The sequence below is a fragment of the Sciurus carolinensis genome, chromosome 7 (genome assembly GCF_902686445.1).
Source record: "Sciurus carolinensis chromosome 7, mSciCar1.2, whole genome shotgun sequence".
In the NCBI taxonomy this organism is placed as follows: domain Eukaryota; kingdom Metazoa; phylum Chordata; class Mammalia; order Rodentia; family Sciuridae; genus Sciurus; species Sciurus carolinensis.
The window spans coordinates 17,282,110-17,298,066 of NC_062219.1; the positions used below are offsets into that span (position 1 = coordinate 17,282,110).

Below are 15,957 nucleotides of genomic sequence, written 5' to 3' on the forward strand. Positions count from 1 at the left end.
CGGCAAAGATAAACTAATTTTTAAAAAATGTTCAGTGTGCCCCAGAGCCCTCGGGATGTTCTGAACATCACACCAGAAGGGATAACTCCACACCCACGACTGTGGCATTTCCTGAATTATTTAACACAGGGATTCCCCTCTGCCCTCCACTTATCTCATACAGTAGGTTTGTGAATTATCCTTTGGGAATATACACTGGATTAGAATATCAGTATCTTCCTGTGAAAGAGAACACATAGGAAAGCAGATTTGATACAAATAGGGTGACTATGGAAATTTGTGGTCAGTGTCCTTAACTCTCTTCCATGTGTGAATAATTAGCAATGCGACAGGTTTAAGTCAGCCCATTGCGGTCCTGTAGTGGGCTGGGAAAGCATCAGCAGCCCACAAGATCACTACCACATTCCTCCTATGTCACAGCTGTGATCTACTTTGAAAAGAGAAACAAGACTTGAGAAAGCACAGGACCCCATCCTGCCAGGTTTTCAACTTTCATCAAAACTTTTCCTTGTGGCAACTGTACTGATTCACATGGATGCTTCAGGCCCACTGTTCGTAACGGGATCGTAAACACACAGGGTACTTTGAAGAATTTAGAGGCTGTTTTCCACCAACTCATCAATATGCTGGGCACCACTGCTTACAGATGCCAGGGATCAGGGCATCCATGGACCTGGAATTACATGCAATTCTACGGTCTCTTGCTAAGAATACAGTGTTCTGTGGCAGGAACAGATCCTGTGTCAAGGGTGGGAAGGGTGGTGGCTCTTAGTTTCTTAGCTTTTAGGGGTGAGAGGTGGGACATGGTTCATTCCAGAAGAGCTTGTGGATTTCAACAGACCACTTATTTTCTTTCTAATGCTTTGCAGCTGAGTTGACTTCAGGAACGGGGAGGTAAAGCAATTTACTCCAATGGCTGGTGAAATACACCAGCTGGAACTTGAACTCAGGACTTTTCTGGTGTGTAGCCGGTGCCCTCATCAGTCAATAACTTTGCTTCCTGGTTTCAGCTGCCTCTCCAAGCTCCACTGTACAGCCAGTATCTGGCAGGACCCATCTTCTGGGCTGTCTCTGAAATAAAAGGCATGTTACAGGTCAAATCTGAATATTCTGGCAACATAGGCGAGGGCAGACGGGTTCCATGCCTGCTCAAAACATACAGCGTCTGGTGAAAACCAGATTGAAGATAGCTAAACTCACCCGCCAAGATTCCAAAAGGAAAAACTTAGCTCACATTTTTCCTTTGACTGGTGATTTTTCTTGCCGTCTTCTTCATTTTCTTCTTCTTTTTTTTTAAGGGAATCCCCATGTTTACAAGTTGAAATCCAAAATGTACAAATGGTCAGTTCACAATCCTATGACCCATGAACATCTGTGGGCCTGAGTGTTCCTTGGGAATCAGCCGTGCCGGAGCAGCGAGCCAAGCCTGCCCTAGGCAGAAAGGAATTCTCCAGAGTGAAGCATGGAGCGAGGCCTGCGAGGCGCAGAGCTGCTCGCCTCTACTCTGCCTTCCAGAGGCATGTCTGCACTCGACTTCAATTACTTTTATGAGCTGAATCGACTCTGCTTTCTGAGGTGAGCCCATCTGAAACTTCTTATAGGATGCAGAGCGTGAACCTTCACTTTGTTTTTAAGAGAAATAAAACTGTTTAATCTGAGATTGGCAAACAGTGCCCAAATCTGCTAATGGAGAAACAAGGACCTCTCTGTATCCTTCAATTAGGGAGAAATTCTAGAATAATACTTTTTAAAAAAAATCTGCCTCAGAGGACATAAATGAGAGAGAGAGGGGTGGGTCCCCCTGCCCTGACTCTGAAGAAAGCCCAGTGAGCCCATAACCCTTCATTTTGGCAGGTGGTCCTGGGTGTGGCTGGATGTGACTCATCGTTTCTTTTCTGGGTTCTAGATCAAGAGATGAATGTTGGCTGTTTCATCACTTTAAGTTTTAATTTGGTAGATGCTCAAAAATTAAGTGAACCCTTAATGGCAAACATTAGGGTGTGATGAATCTGTGTCTCCTCCCTGGACCTTAATGGTCCAGATCTCTACTGATGAGCTCCCCTGCGATGCACTTCTCTCCTAGTTGGAGCTCAGCTCCTTTCTCTAACTTTTCTGCAGGAATGTGGGTGGTATGGAATGAATTATGTCTCCTTCCAAATTCACATGCTGAAATCTCAACCAGTACCACAGAACGGGAGGTACTGTTGAAACTTGGAAATTGGTTCTTTAAGGAGATTAGAAAGTTAAAAGGAGGTCTTTAGGGTGGGCCCTAAGACAATATGATTGGGGTCCTTATAAGATGAGGAAATTTGGACACAGCATGTGAACGTACAGAGGAAAGGCCTCAGGAAGATATGGGGAGGAGATGGTCATATACAGGTCAAGGAGAGAGGCATTAGAAGACACCAACCTGGAACTTCCAGCATCCAGAACCGTGGGAAAATATACTTCCATTGTTTAAGGCCCAGTCTGTGGGCAGGCCAAACTGCCTAATACACTGGGCTTCATGATAATGACATTTCTGGGCTATCAAAGAAGTTCCATGTGTTTTTCTTAATAGACCTTTAATACTTGTTTTAGCTTAAAATGGGTTTTTCTGTAGCAGGTTATTTAAATATTTTGTTTACTTACTTTTTACAAGTTTATCACCAGAGGCAAGTAAGTCCTCTGCATTTTCTTGAAGGGGATTTCACAATTTTGACCCATAATATAATTCTTAATGGCTATGGATCATTTTTCTGCCTTGGAAGAGATACTCCTATTATCTATAAAATTACTTTAAAGCCAAACAACTCATTGTAGAAACCCACAGTTACCAACGCATTTATAAATGCAGACCAAACAAGGGTTTTGTTTTGCTTTTGCTACTGGGGATTGAACCCAGGGAGTGGCACTTTACCAATGAATTGTCCCCACCCCTTTTTATTGTTTTGAGACAGGGTCTTGGTAAGCTGTAGAGGCTGGCCTCAACCCTTCTGCTTCAGCTCCCGGGTCACAGGTATGCACCATAAACACCCAGCTTACAGCCCAGTTATTGTTTAGCGCTTGGGGTTTTAAATCTCTTTTAGTTGAACTCGTTTGATCCGGTTACAGAAGAACAAATTAAGTGGCAAAGGGTCAAAACTTACTGTATTTAAGATGCTCAGATTCTTATTTGAAGTACATCACATCATTATCAAAATACTTTTCTTTTTCCAATTTTTTTTTAGTTACAGATGGACACAATACCTTTATTTTATTCATTTATTTTTATGCAGTGCTGAGGATCAAACTCAGTGCCTCATCCATGCTAGGCAAGCGCTCTACCACTGTGCTACAACCCCAGCCCTCAAAATTGACTTCTCTTTCATCTAATACCAAGATACTGATTCTTTTAACAAAAGAGTCACATGTGGTTGGAATGTAGTGTGTAACATTTAGAAGGCATGAGAATTCTGTTTCTCCCTTTTTTTTTCTCTGTAGATTCTAGACTACAACAGTGAAATTTCCCAGGGTGGGCATTTCTGCATGAAGGTCATTCACGTGAAAGGTTAGAATTATCCAGTTTTTGAGGCTGTGTGTGAGAAACATCCAGTTTACACAAGGAGGGCCATGGGGGGGCCGGCCCTTCCTTCTCTACCTGTCTGTAGACATGCAGCCTAGACACATGACATCAGAGACTGAGGATTCTGATGTAGCCTTCTAACACAAAATTTACCAGTGGAAACAGCAATAAAACCAATTGTTTGGTATTTTAAAAACACAACTGGATGAATGAATGACAAGCTGATTTTTTTAATTGCTTTTTTTTTTGGTGTTGTATAGCTACACAAATGAAAGTTGTTAGTTTTTCAAAAACACATCTTTTCGAAATCACATCTCGAGGAAAAGAGCTTTGCCAATTAAGAAGGTTGAGGGGTCTGTGAGAAACCATAGGCACTTTTATTTCTAGCTATCAACAGAATGGAAAAAATTTCAACTTACTTATATTCATTTATTTATATGGGTAATGAATAAGTTAAGGAACACTTCATCTCAAACACAGATTGCTTTTATTTTAGCTAAGCTAATGTTTCAGTTCCACATATACTTTTGAATTTCCATCAATGTCAAACACCATTTTTTTCTTTCTTCTTTAAAAAAAAAAAGATTTACAAGCACTTTTATAGCACTCAAGGAAAGTAGGCTGAGGGTTCATAATAATAATTTTCCTTTTAAAAAACATCCATCAGACCAAAATAAAATCATTTTAATTAACTCCTTCCTGAGTAACTAAAACCTTGGAATGTGCTGAAAGGTTATAATAAATAAGGCAGTCAAAGATCAACTAGCTTAAAATGTATTTTTTAAATTAAACTATGTAAAATGTACAATATATTTCATGAAGTACAAACTATGTTGGGCCCGGGGCCAAAGAAATGTTGTCATGCGTGCCAAAGAAACTGATGGCTGCCTTGACTTTTAGGACCTAGAGACTGTTTGTTGACACAAAATAACAAGAAGGCCCTGCAAGTAAATCAGTTGGCACCTTTTGTCATGGAGTTACAAAGATCACTGCTGAAAATAAATGCCTTTGAACACACAGGTACAAGTGCCCATGTGAACTGGCAGAAAGAGGGTTTTTTTTCTGAGTGACCAATTGTCCTAATCTTCTGACAACAGCAGAGAAAACTTAGCCAACGCAACTTTATTTCAGATTGTGAGACTGCACAGTGTGTAAACTAATCTTCATTATTTAAGTGTAATTTCATAGAAATGACTCACAACATACCGGGCAGCAGTTCTTGTAATTGTTTTGAACATGATAGCTGTTTTCCAGGTTGCTTTTCGAAGTATGCCTAATGGGAGGGCCCTGGTCTCTCTGCACAGGACAAAGGGTTCTTCTTCCTCTGAGAACATTTCCCTTATTCACTTGGCTGCTCCACTCCCTGAGGCAGAAAGGAGGCCCACAAGTGGCCACATGCTAGATTTCTTGCCTCTGTGGTCCCTGCCTTCACTGGGTGCCTGTGGGCTGGAGCCTTCTTAATATATCTCATGATAAAGTGACTTCAGCGCCCACTCGGCAGGTTCCAAATGACTTGCTTTATATCTTGGCTCCTGTCCAGTTTTAGTGAAGGAAGAAAGAATTCTAGAGAGACTTGTTGGTTTCTGAAAAGCAGAAAATGTGTAGCTCGTGTAAAGCCAGAGTCTTATTTGCTATTAAGTACTTGCTAGTACTTTGCTAGTGCTCTTCGAGAATTGGCTCTAGGGGAAAGCACGGAGCAGGCAAAATTTGTCACAAGTATTCTTCACACCACTACCGCTGCATCTTGGGTTCCTCACTCGCTGTACATCATCTACCCAGGAGAACATGTATTCTCAGGGTGTTTTATAAGAGTGAAAGTACTTTTGAATTCAAAGGAATTGATTTCTAACGATTGAACCAAGACTTTGCTTATGGGGGGCAGGTAGTGGGGGTGTGGGAAGTGGAGAGGAGGATTATTTTGGGGTGATGGAACTGGCCAACGTCTATTCAGATCATACGAGGGGCATCCATTTATTCAGAAAGTTGGTCAATCAGTCTCTTACCCAGAAGTCTTACTTCTCATTTTGATGTCCCTGGCAAGGGTCCTCAGGAACAAACAGTTCCATAAGAAACGAGACTGTAGTTCTAGTGCTGTCTGTACAGAGCTCAGGATCCCTTGTTACTAAAAATAGGACCTCCTGGGGGTCCCCTGAGAGGTAAAAGATACCAGGTTCTGCAAGACCCGACTTGGCCAGGGGTGGACTTGAGAGATTTATGCACTGTCTGTGGTCAGGCTTAGAATTCCTGGCATCAACATCAGAGCTAAAATGGTTCCTGGGACTTCATTGAAAGCAATGCTAGGGACAGGGATGTTCAGATTAGATGCAAAGCACACACTCATGCCCTTTTCCTGATGTCACATGACCCCCAGATTTTGATCTGTCCTGAGAACAAATCCTTTTCCTTGCTATGCAACTTTGAGTCTTCAGAATGGTGCTTGGAAATGAAACGTCTCAATGGAGACATGCACTTTGACCATGCACTTTGACTTTGAAAGGTACTTCAGGTGCTGATTGATTGGGGATGTGGCACAAGACAATTTGTTCTTTCAGAGATAAGTACACTGCTCTTGATGGCAGTGTCCCCTGAGATGGGGCAGAGATGGAATGCTACCCATGTGGGTAGAAACCACTTCACGGGGATCTCCCTTTGATGTTTTTTCCTGCCTTACCTTTCCCTCTCTTTCTTCTAGAGCAGACTCCCTGGTCTCTGAAGTGGTTTTTGTAGTTCTACTGCAACATACAAGTCTGGATGTCTTCTGCCATTGAGGTAAGATTTTTACAAATCATTTTACAAATGATAAATTATTGGGCTGTGGGATATATTTCTCCCCCTCTGCTATGTACAGGGGGGTGGGGCTGTGTAAGCTACTTTGGGACAAGACGCCTTGTGATGGAGCCATCTAGTGTACCTGGGAAAGGCTCAAAAGAGCCAAAGAAAAACACAGAATAAAATTAAACAAATAAAACCCGCAAAACCGGGCATCTCCCAATGACCCCAACATGTGGGAATGTTTTGTTCTTTTTAATGCACCCAAGCATTAATTTAAGTCCCTTCTGGATTTTCTTCCTCAAACAAACAAAACAACCTTTCTGGAAAAGGGAGACACAGCCATGGAGCAATGCAGTGCCGGCATCACCTCTTATAAATATCTTCTAGCCACTTTTCGTCGTCTTGCTCCTCATCGTCCATGGGCTCCTCGGTTTCCAGCGGGGTTGGGATGAAGAACTGCGGCCGCAGGGCGGGTCTGCTCACTCGAGACTTGAGTCCAAACTTGCGCTTGAGCAGGTGGAACTGCTCCTTGACGTAGTGGTAGAACTGGTACTCGTATCTCATTCGCTGGTAGAGGATCTGCACGGCCTCGGGAGAGGGGACAGTCTTCTTCACCGTCACAGTCATGTTTCCAAGTTTCCTATGCTCTGGAAGAGAACCGGGGCCACGTGAGCACGCGTGGGCGGAGTCTGCAAAGAGGGGGCGGGTCTGCAATGAGGGGGCGGGTCTGCACGCCTGCACAGCTCGCAGGAGGAACCCACGTCCCAGCGCGGGCAAAGGCGGTTCTCAGCACCCGGGCAAGACTTCCCCAGGTGACTCAATACAAATTACCAGTGGTGGACCGAGACAGGCGTCATCGCCCTATGTACGTGTGTGATCACACTACTGGTGTGAATCTACATCGTGCACAACCATGGAAACGAAATGAAGGACCCTATTTGTGTACAATCAATCAAAATGCAGTCTGTAAAAATAAAATAGATACAGTAAATAAAAAAGTTTCCTTTTCATGGGATAGGAACCATGCAATTGGACCACGACTCAATAGTTAACTGTAAGTTATTTCTTCTTTTAAACCCGTGATCTCCCTGCTTTCCCTCTTCCTGATTCACGAATAAAGGGTTCTCTGCCTTCAGAAAGAGGCACACAAGAGCTCTCTTTGCTTTCTAATGATTTTTTTAAATTTAAATATCAATATAAAGTTTATTTTGATACAGAATCAATTAGCATTTCACTATTTCAATGTATTAAGGAAATAAAAGACTAAGATTTTTAAATATATTCTTAAACTTGTGATTTTTTAATGTTTTGATTGTGGCTATATATAGCTGAAATGTGCTTAATTTGATACTAATCCTTAATAACATGAAAATGTTATATGTATATAAGATAAAATTCTGGTTATTTTAAAATGCATAATCCAGTGGCATTAATTACACTATGTGCAACCCTTGCCAATATTTCCTGAATCCTTTCATCAGTCCAAACAAAACTTTTTACCTATTAAACAATAATTCCCCTCCCCTCCTCACCCTACCCCAGGTAACCTCTAATCTGCTTTCTATCTCTGAATTTGCTTATTCTGGCACCTTATATAAGTAAAATTGTACAATATTTCCCTTTTGGGTCTGCTTACTTCACTTAGCATAATGTTTTCACAGGTGCGTCCAGATTATAGTGTGGATCAGCACTTTATTCCTTTTTATGGCTAAATAATATTCCATAGTATGGATATGCCACAATTTATTTATCTATTCATTTACTGAGGGATACTGGGCTGTTTTTACCTTTGGGCTATTTTTGATGGACACATGCATGATATATGACTTTCAAATACTTTCTCTCTTTCTGAAGGTTGTCTTTTCACTTGGTCGATGGTATTCTTTGATGCACAAGATTTTTAAATTTTAATAAAGACTAATTTTTCTATTTTTTTCTTTTGTTACATTTGCTTTTGGTGTCATATTTAAGAAACTGTTGCCAAATCCAAGGTCATGATGATCTGCCCCTGTATTTTTCTTTTGCTGTTCTTGTTTTTAATGAAAATTTGTGACACATGATTTGCTAAATACAACTAGTTGTTTCCAGGATCAGATTGACCAGAAAGGACAAACACTTTTCATTTTTGAGGCTATTTGAGAAACTTTTCATATTAATTCTAAAGAAGGAATTAAGAAAATTCCCTGGGTAGTACTGACCTCATTGAAATAAGGGTATTGGTTTTCAAATCGTCTCTCCTGGAAAGTGTAATGCACATCTGGATATGCCAGCTCTAGAATTTTTGTTACTCTTCTAAAATGGGTTCCTGATGGAACATTTCATTGTATCTGTCTTCTCTGCAGAAATAAACTCTAGCTAATCTGGGGGGGGGGCACATTCATGGACCTTAACTATAGGTATCCCTTTGTGGATTTTTTTTCTTTTCTTTTTGGTACCGGGGATTGAACTCAGGGTCTCACGCATGCTTGGCAAGTCCTCTACCACTGAACTACATCCCCAAACCTTTTTTGCAAAAAATTTTAAAATTTGATTTTGAGACAAGTTCTCACCAAGTTGCTCAGGCTGGCCTCCCACTTGTTATCCTTCTGCCTCAGTCTCCCAAGTAGCTGGGATTACAGACAGGCACCACCAAGCCTGGCTCCCTTTGTGTTTTTAAAACAGAGTGACAAGAGCTCATAAGACAGACAAAGCACAAAGAGCTTTAAGTGAAGCGCTCAGAAGTAGGAAACAGTAATTCCATCAGCTACAGCCTCCTACAATCCTGTCCTCAGAGTACTCTAAACTGGCTGAACGCCTGGCCTGGTGGCACATGCCTGGAGTCCTACATTCTTGGGAGGCAGAGGCAGTGGGAAAGCTCACCCCCAGGAATTGGAGGCCAGCCTGGACAACGTATTGAGATCACATCTCAAAAAATAAAATTGGGCGGGACTTGGTTATCTCATGTCAAAAACAAAAAAAGATTCCTGTAATTTACAAATGAATTAATAAATTAATAAATAATTAATAAATTAATAGTGTGACCCAACCTATTCCAAAAAGAATTGAATTTTACAGAAATATGTTTCTGTTAAGTGAATAGTCGAGGGAAGAAAGCAAAGGGAGAATGATGACAGGAAAGAAGAAAAGGAGAAAAGCCAATGTGGGGGGTACTCTCTCCATAGAGAGATCCCCCTAGACTAGCCCTCCTCGCTCCTGCTCCCACTGTCCTTCGGCAATAAGCCGGGTGCATGGTACACAGGCTGTTGAATTTGTGCACTGGGGGAAATGGGGTTGAGACAGTTTCTCCTCTGGGTTGAATATTCTGTCTGCAGAGATTCACATCCTGCTCAGGGGAGGACAGTCATAAGGTCATGTTACCATGTGCCACACCAAGCCGCCAACCCCCACCTCACTCATTTGAACCTGTCCGTCTCTTGTATCTATATCCCATTAGTTTAGAACCCAGGCAGAGTCATATGTGTGCTACCTATTAGCTCCTCGAACCCAAAGGCAAGAACACAACACGTGCTGCGACATTCTAACTACTTGTATTGGAAGCAGGTTGATAGTTTGGCTCCAAACTTTCCAGCAGCTAGCAAAGGATTTAATATATTATGTTTTTCTTGATATAAGACAATCTGTCCACAAGTACTTGTTATGAAACCATTGGGAAATATCTTCTATCAATTTTCATAAGGAAAGGCTGTAATGGAATTTGCAACATTCTAATAATATCCTTAAGAGTAAATTCAGGGTTTCGGGGGACAATTGCACATTCTAGGTGTTCAACTCTTTACTAGTCTGGCTAGATCTGAAAATACTCTTCAAAAATCTAGGTAGAGGGGGCTGGGGTTGTAGCTCAGTGGTAGAGCATTTGCCTAACACATGTGAGGCACTGGGTTTGATCTTTAGCACCACATAAAAATAAATAAAATAAAGGTATTGTGTCCATCTACAATTAAAAAATATATTGAAAAAAAAGTCCAGGTAGAGGTTCTGGATCCTCCTGGGGACCTGACTATCGCTCAGGAGCATGGGGAGGATTCAGGGAAGCCCATATGTAATAGGTAGCACATAATCACATTTTAGAGCTCACCCCTTGAGAGAAGAGACACACTACAGTTTAGAAACAGAGGCTGAGCAAGACCTGCCTGTTCAAGGTCAAGCAGTTAGAAGTCTGCAGAGGTAGGAGTTTCGGCATGTCAACTGCTGTGCTGTTACCAGTTGAGGATAGGCCAGCAGCATGTCCCTCCATGATGCCATGCAGCACAGAGATCAAGAGTCGGGCCTGGCATCTTCTTCACACAGACTGGGAAGCGTAGACTTAGAGCCGATCTCATAGGAAACAGGTGGGGGGCGGGGTGTTTAGAGGGAATGGCTAATGAATTTATACACTGGAGGAAGAAGAGGGTTGATTAACAAACAAACGAACAAAAATATGGACTAGACCATCTCTGGGCCAGATAAGAAGGGTCAGTGCCCATAGAGTTCACACTGAGACCCTCCACCGTGAGCACCATTGAGGGTGTCTCGGTTCCACCTCAGAGGTGGACGCTTTTTCTGGGTTCCTTATTTAGCTTGAACTTTCAACTATAGTTTTCTAGTAGGAAACTAGTTATTCCAGCCCAGTCAAAATAAATAAACTCAGGATCTACTGAGTTTAGGAGAAGTAGACCTCACAATGACCAGTATCTGAAATCCTAGTATGTCCATCAAGTCTCCTCCTGGACAGCACTGGCTTGGGAGATCCCACGCCCCTTCTATTGCCTGGTTTTATCTACATTTTATAAGCAATCGAGAGACTTTTAGTAAGATTCCTAGAGATCTTTCCTACCAAAGTTTAATTGCAAGTGGCCACACTCTCTATTGTCTATTTGATAGTGCTGGTCAGAACACACACTAGGAGGTTGGAGCCCTCTGTTTGCTAGAAAACTACACAAAGGACAGACTTTTAAGGTAAGGGGACTTTAAATTTCTGGCTACAAGAATTTTAAAAGATTCTTTCTTGAATAGCAAAAGATTGCCAAGTGTATATCAGTTTCCTTCGTTCTCTTTATTCATCTTAGCCCCCTCCCTAAATCTCCTATTTAATCTGAGGGACAGTGGCAGCTGGTTAGAGGAATCTTATGACAGCATTATTTTTTTTAACCAAGCTCCAGTTTTACATTAATATCCAGTTCCTGCGTCACCCATCCATCCTCCCTTTCTCTCTGTTTCTCTTCTTCGTTCTCAATCTCTCTCTCTCTCAACTGGCTCCTCCTCATCAAAATTCACATGTACTTCTAAAGAAAAGCCTTGTCTCCACGCCCCTCCCTCTTCTCTCTGTCCCCTGAGCCACAGCCCGACTTGTTGTCTGAACTGGCTATCACCAAATTTCCAACTTCCACGCAGGACCCAGCCATGGAGGCCTGCTTTCTCTTCCCTCATGACTCCATTCCAATGACCCCTGCTTCCTTGCTGGGCACTCAGCAGGCAATCCCAGGCCTTCCCACGACCTCTCAACACGACCGTGCAGCTCTGGCGGCCTTGTGCTTCATCCTCATGCCCCGCCTCCCTGCACATCTGTACAGCTCTTCCAGGCGTCCCACCTCTCTGGCGGCCCTTTCCCCTTCTCTCCATTCCCTCCTCTGTCATCCTAACCTTCCCCTTTCCCCTGTTACTCTCTGGGGACATCGTCCAATCTCTACCTTTAGTTCTCACACCACCATGGACCACAAACCAAAAGTTCATGTGAAATGATTACAGCTTCTCTGACATCTGTTTTCCAAAGAGCTGCCAAATTGAGCAAGAAGGTTAATGAAGCTGCCAGGGGTTACGCCGTGGCAGAAGGAGGGCTGTGTTGCTGAGGCAGAGAATCAGATTCAGCCAACACTGACAGGAAACGTGGATTATGGGTTTGGGTTATGCTCACATAGATGCTCTTTTGCTTAATATTCTTAATAACTCTGGGGTATCATGCAGATGGAGAAACAAGTTGTCTGAGATTTAATGACCTACTCAAGGTCATAGTTACAAGTAAGTGACAGATGGGAATTGGAATCCAGGTCCCCCTTTGTGTCGAGGTTTTCCTTGACTGTAATCACTGAGCCATGACCAGTGGACTTCTGTGAGCCCACAGAAAACTATCCCCATTGTAGGGAAAGACCAGTGGGCAGTTTACCTTATATAGTAAGTAGATGATTTTTTGAATCCCATTTCCAAGACATATGGTTATGTGTCCTGCTGTACAGTCATCAGTGCTATGGAAAAGTCATTCCACTGCTAAGTGTTCCACATTTTTGGAAAATGCTAGACTTTCCCTCCAAACAAAACAAAGCCACATGAACTATGGAATTGGCCTCTCTGCAGATCACCACAATGGCAGTTCTAGAGGAAGTTGCTAGGATATTTTGCAGACAGTCTTTATTTCAGTCCCAAATGATTATGCTTTAAAAATCTACACCTACCCTTAGAATCCTTTGGGAAGCAATGGGACCCTTGTCCAGTGGGCAAGGACTGAGAAGGTAACCTCCAAGAAGTATAGACTGCACCCCATGAGCATCCTGAACCCAGCAGGAGCTGAGGTGACTTCAAGGGGCACCTGTCTCTTGTGCCCACTGAGGAATATTTTCAAAGGAAGGGACAAATACAGAGCCCCTTCCATTAAAGGTGGGAGTGGCAAGAAGGAAGCCCGAGAGTCGACTGGCAGGCAATGTGTTGCTTGGCCCGTGCGGTGTTTTTTTAAGACATGGACTTAGTTACAAGACTTGGTCCATTTCACATGGAAATTTGGATTCCTGGCTTCGTTCAGAGGAAGGCCTCGGGGCTCAACGTGAGTGTGACTGCCCCTGTGAGAGGCCAGGGAGCTCCAGTTTGTCTCAGACCCTGAGTGCCAGTCTATTCTTTTATGTTACCTGACAGGTTGCTACAGAAATTTGGGTTTTACGATTCTGCTTTGAAGGTTTTACAATTATTTTCATAAATCTAGGAAGCAAGGTCTTCATGTCAAAATCAAGGCTTCAATTAGGCCCCTTTGGTGTGCCTAATGCCACCTTCCTCTCCTCTTTCTGCAGATATTAATTAACTGTCCGGCACCAGATGCAGGAGTTACAGGCAGTGACTGGGATCTGCCGCCACCACGATCATCATCAAACATTTTGACAGCTTCCTCTGGGTCAAGCACTGTGAGATACGCACACATGCATTTAATCTGTACAAAACTCCCAATGCCATTGGGTCTTTTCTCATCATAATTTATAGATGTGACACTGGGATTTAGGAGCCTGCTTAAGTCCACAGAACTGGCAAGTGGAGAAGTCAGAGGTTGGGTCTGGAGAGGTTTGACTAATGAGCCCAAGTCCTCAGCCCTTCACCTTTCAAGGTCAAATGGAGTCTAAGGGGAGGCTCCCTCCCAGGTCTCATACCCATAAAGAGCAGAGAAGGTCGGTTTGCTGGATGGACTTGCACTCTGGAGATACCAAGCCTGATGGGCTTATCTTAAATATTCTGCAGAGAGCTGGGTCCTTCTTAACTATTGGATCCTGAAGATTTGCTGTGTGTGCAACTCTGAGAGCTCTGCACAGGGTGTGTGTGTGTGTACACCAAAGAACGGAAAACTTTGGGATGCCTCCACAGCACGATCAACCCTTTAAACATTTCCCCTGGATTGTGTCCTTCACACCAGGTTTCATTCCCGGCTCTCCTAATGGAGCCCTGACACAGGGTGAGCAACAGGGGCTGGCACCCCATTTGCCTTTGTGTTTCCAGGGCTCAGCACCTGGGGAACCCTGCATCCTCTGAGCATGCTTCCTGAGCGGGCCGAAGGCGTCTTGGAAGGCAGAGTGTGTTGCCAGAAGCAGAGAGGGCTTGTCTGTGTCTGTGAACAGAGTCAGCCAGGTGGGGACACAGACAGCATCTGAATGTTCTTTCTAGAAACTCTGGGGACTTGGAGTGCTGGGTCCCGAGCAGGAAGCAGTCTGCCCTCCAATCTGGGACTCTTTGGCTCCCACTGGGGCCTGTGTATTCCACTGCTGAGTTTCGCAGTTCGTTGCTTTTAGGCCATGTTGTATTTCTCTGCCCCATCCTTTAATTAATAGACACACTTTGGCAAAAAGAAGCTATGGTTTCAGGATGCTTATGATTTTTCTTTCTTTCTTTCTTTATTTTTTACACTGATCTTGAGGGACTGGTCAAATAACTCCCTTAGTTATGTTTGTGGTAATTGCAGAAAATTTCCTCAAAATAGACACTGGTTTTGAGCTGTGAAATGTTCACAAGGGGCAGGCGAACCCAACCTTTGACCCTTTTATTCTAATACAAAACAGATTGCTTTTCTTTATAGACATGTCTAGTCAGCCTGAATCAGGACTATGTGGGGACAGACTTTTCCAGGCTCTGTGCCCTCCCTGAGGAACCAGTGGCAGATGCTCTATAGTTATGTTCCTGAATGGGGATCCAGTTCAATCCCAAATAACATAAATATCTGAGGTTGATCACCCAATGCTGGTAAAGAAAATCCAAGCCAAAGCAAGAAGAGAATGAGGCCAACAGGGGGCTGCTGTGGGCATCACCAACACGGTCATCCCACCTTCCTCCTGACCCGCCCAACAGAACTGCACCCCCTGATCTGCACAGGGCTCCTGGGTCCATGTGCTTTCCCCAAGCCCTGCATGACCCCCACAGCACCCACTTCACCCGCAGGAACACAGGGCCTAAAAGGTCAGAACAGGGGTCGGGTTGCAAGGCCAGTAAGTGACTGTTCTGAGACTAGAAAGGGGCTTTCCGATGTCCACTCTAGCACCTTTTTGCTACATCACAGGCTGCTCATTTCCAAATTGAGTGGAAATCTATAACCACCCACTTCTCCTTGCCTGGTGTGTATTCTGGCACTACCGGGATGGGTCAAGAAGAAGGGCTTGAGTGTTCTAACTCAAGGGGAATGCTTTGTAAGTCGAGGAGCATCTGGTGAAAAACTTGCCAGCCAGCAAAAATGTCTGCAGAACGAAGGGGACTGTGTCTTTCTCGTTTCAGTCCTCCGATGTCTAGCTTCACACTGGGCACATACGACTCTCCATCAATGTTTGCTGACTGAAACCCGATTTTAAATCCCAAAGGGCAACTGTTGGTGTTGACTTGACATTGTCATTGTGTTCAATTCCTTCTTTAGCTGAGGGTCCTCCCTGCGCAAACCTTCTATTTCTAGGAGTTGAATTTCTTGAGGGTAGGCTGATAGGGCAGGTTTGGCTTGCAGGCTGCTCTGGACAGGGAGTATATTTGCTTTTCTTAGCCACTCTGTTGAAGAACACTATGTTATGGTGACAGATCGCTTACACATACTTAGCAAAGCTTAAGAAATACCATGATAAGGGATGTTATGCCATGAACATAAATACCTACATAGAAAGATATATGTCACTGCCACCCAGCAGCTAGTGAATTGGTGCCGTGTGTATTATTCACTGTAGCCAATAACTAAAAGAAAATCCAAGCACTGTTGGGCCAGAAGATGTCTGTGTGATCCAATTATGCTATATGTATGCAGTTCAGTGACTTAATTTGCCAGCACTTTTGGTACTTTTTAATGCTATTTCTCTATTTTCTTTTATTTATTTAAATTTTTTTAAAATTGTAGATGGACACAATACCTTTATTTTATTTATTTATGTTTACGCAGTGCTGAGGAT

General features: G+C 43.3%; 1 protein-coding gene across 1 annotated transcript in view; it reads right to left on the bottom strand.

Annotated features, from left to right (window-relative positions):
• Positions 1-3,151: 3,151 nt before the first annotated feature.
• The window catches only part of Ust (uronyl 2-sulfotransferase), a 268,302-nt gene continuing 255,496 nt past the window's right edge, over positions 3,152-15,957 (bottom strand). The window contains exon 8 of the mRNA XM_047558190.1: positions 3,152-6,963. Within this exon, the coding sequence (XP_047414146.1) occupies positions 6,680-6,963 (284 nt within the window). The 3' untranslated portion in view covers positions 3,152-6,679. The remainder of the gene's footprint in view (positions 6,964-15,957) is intronic.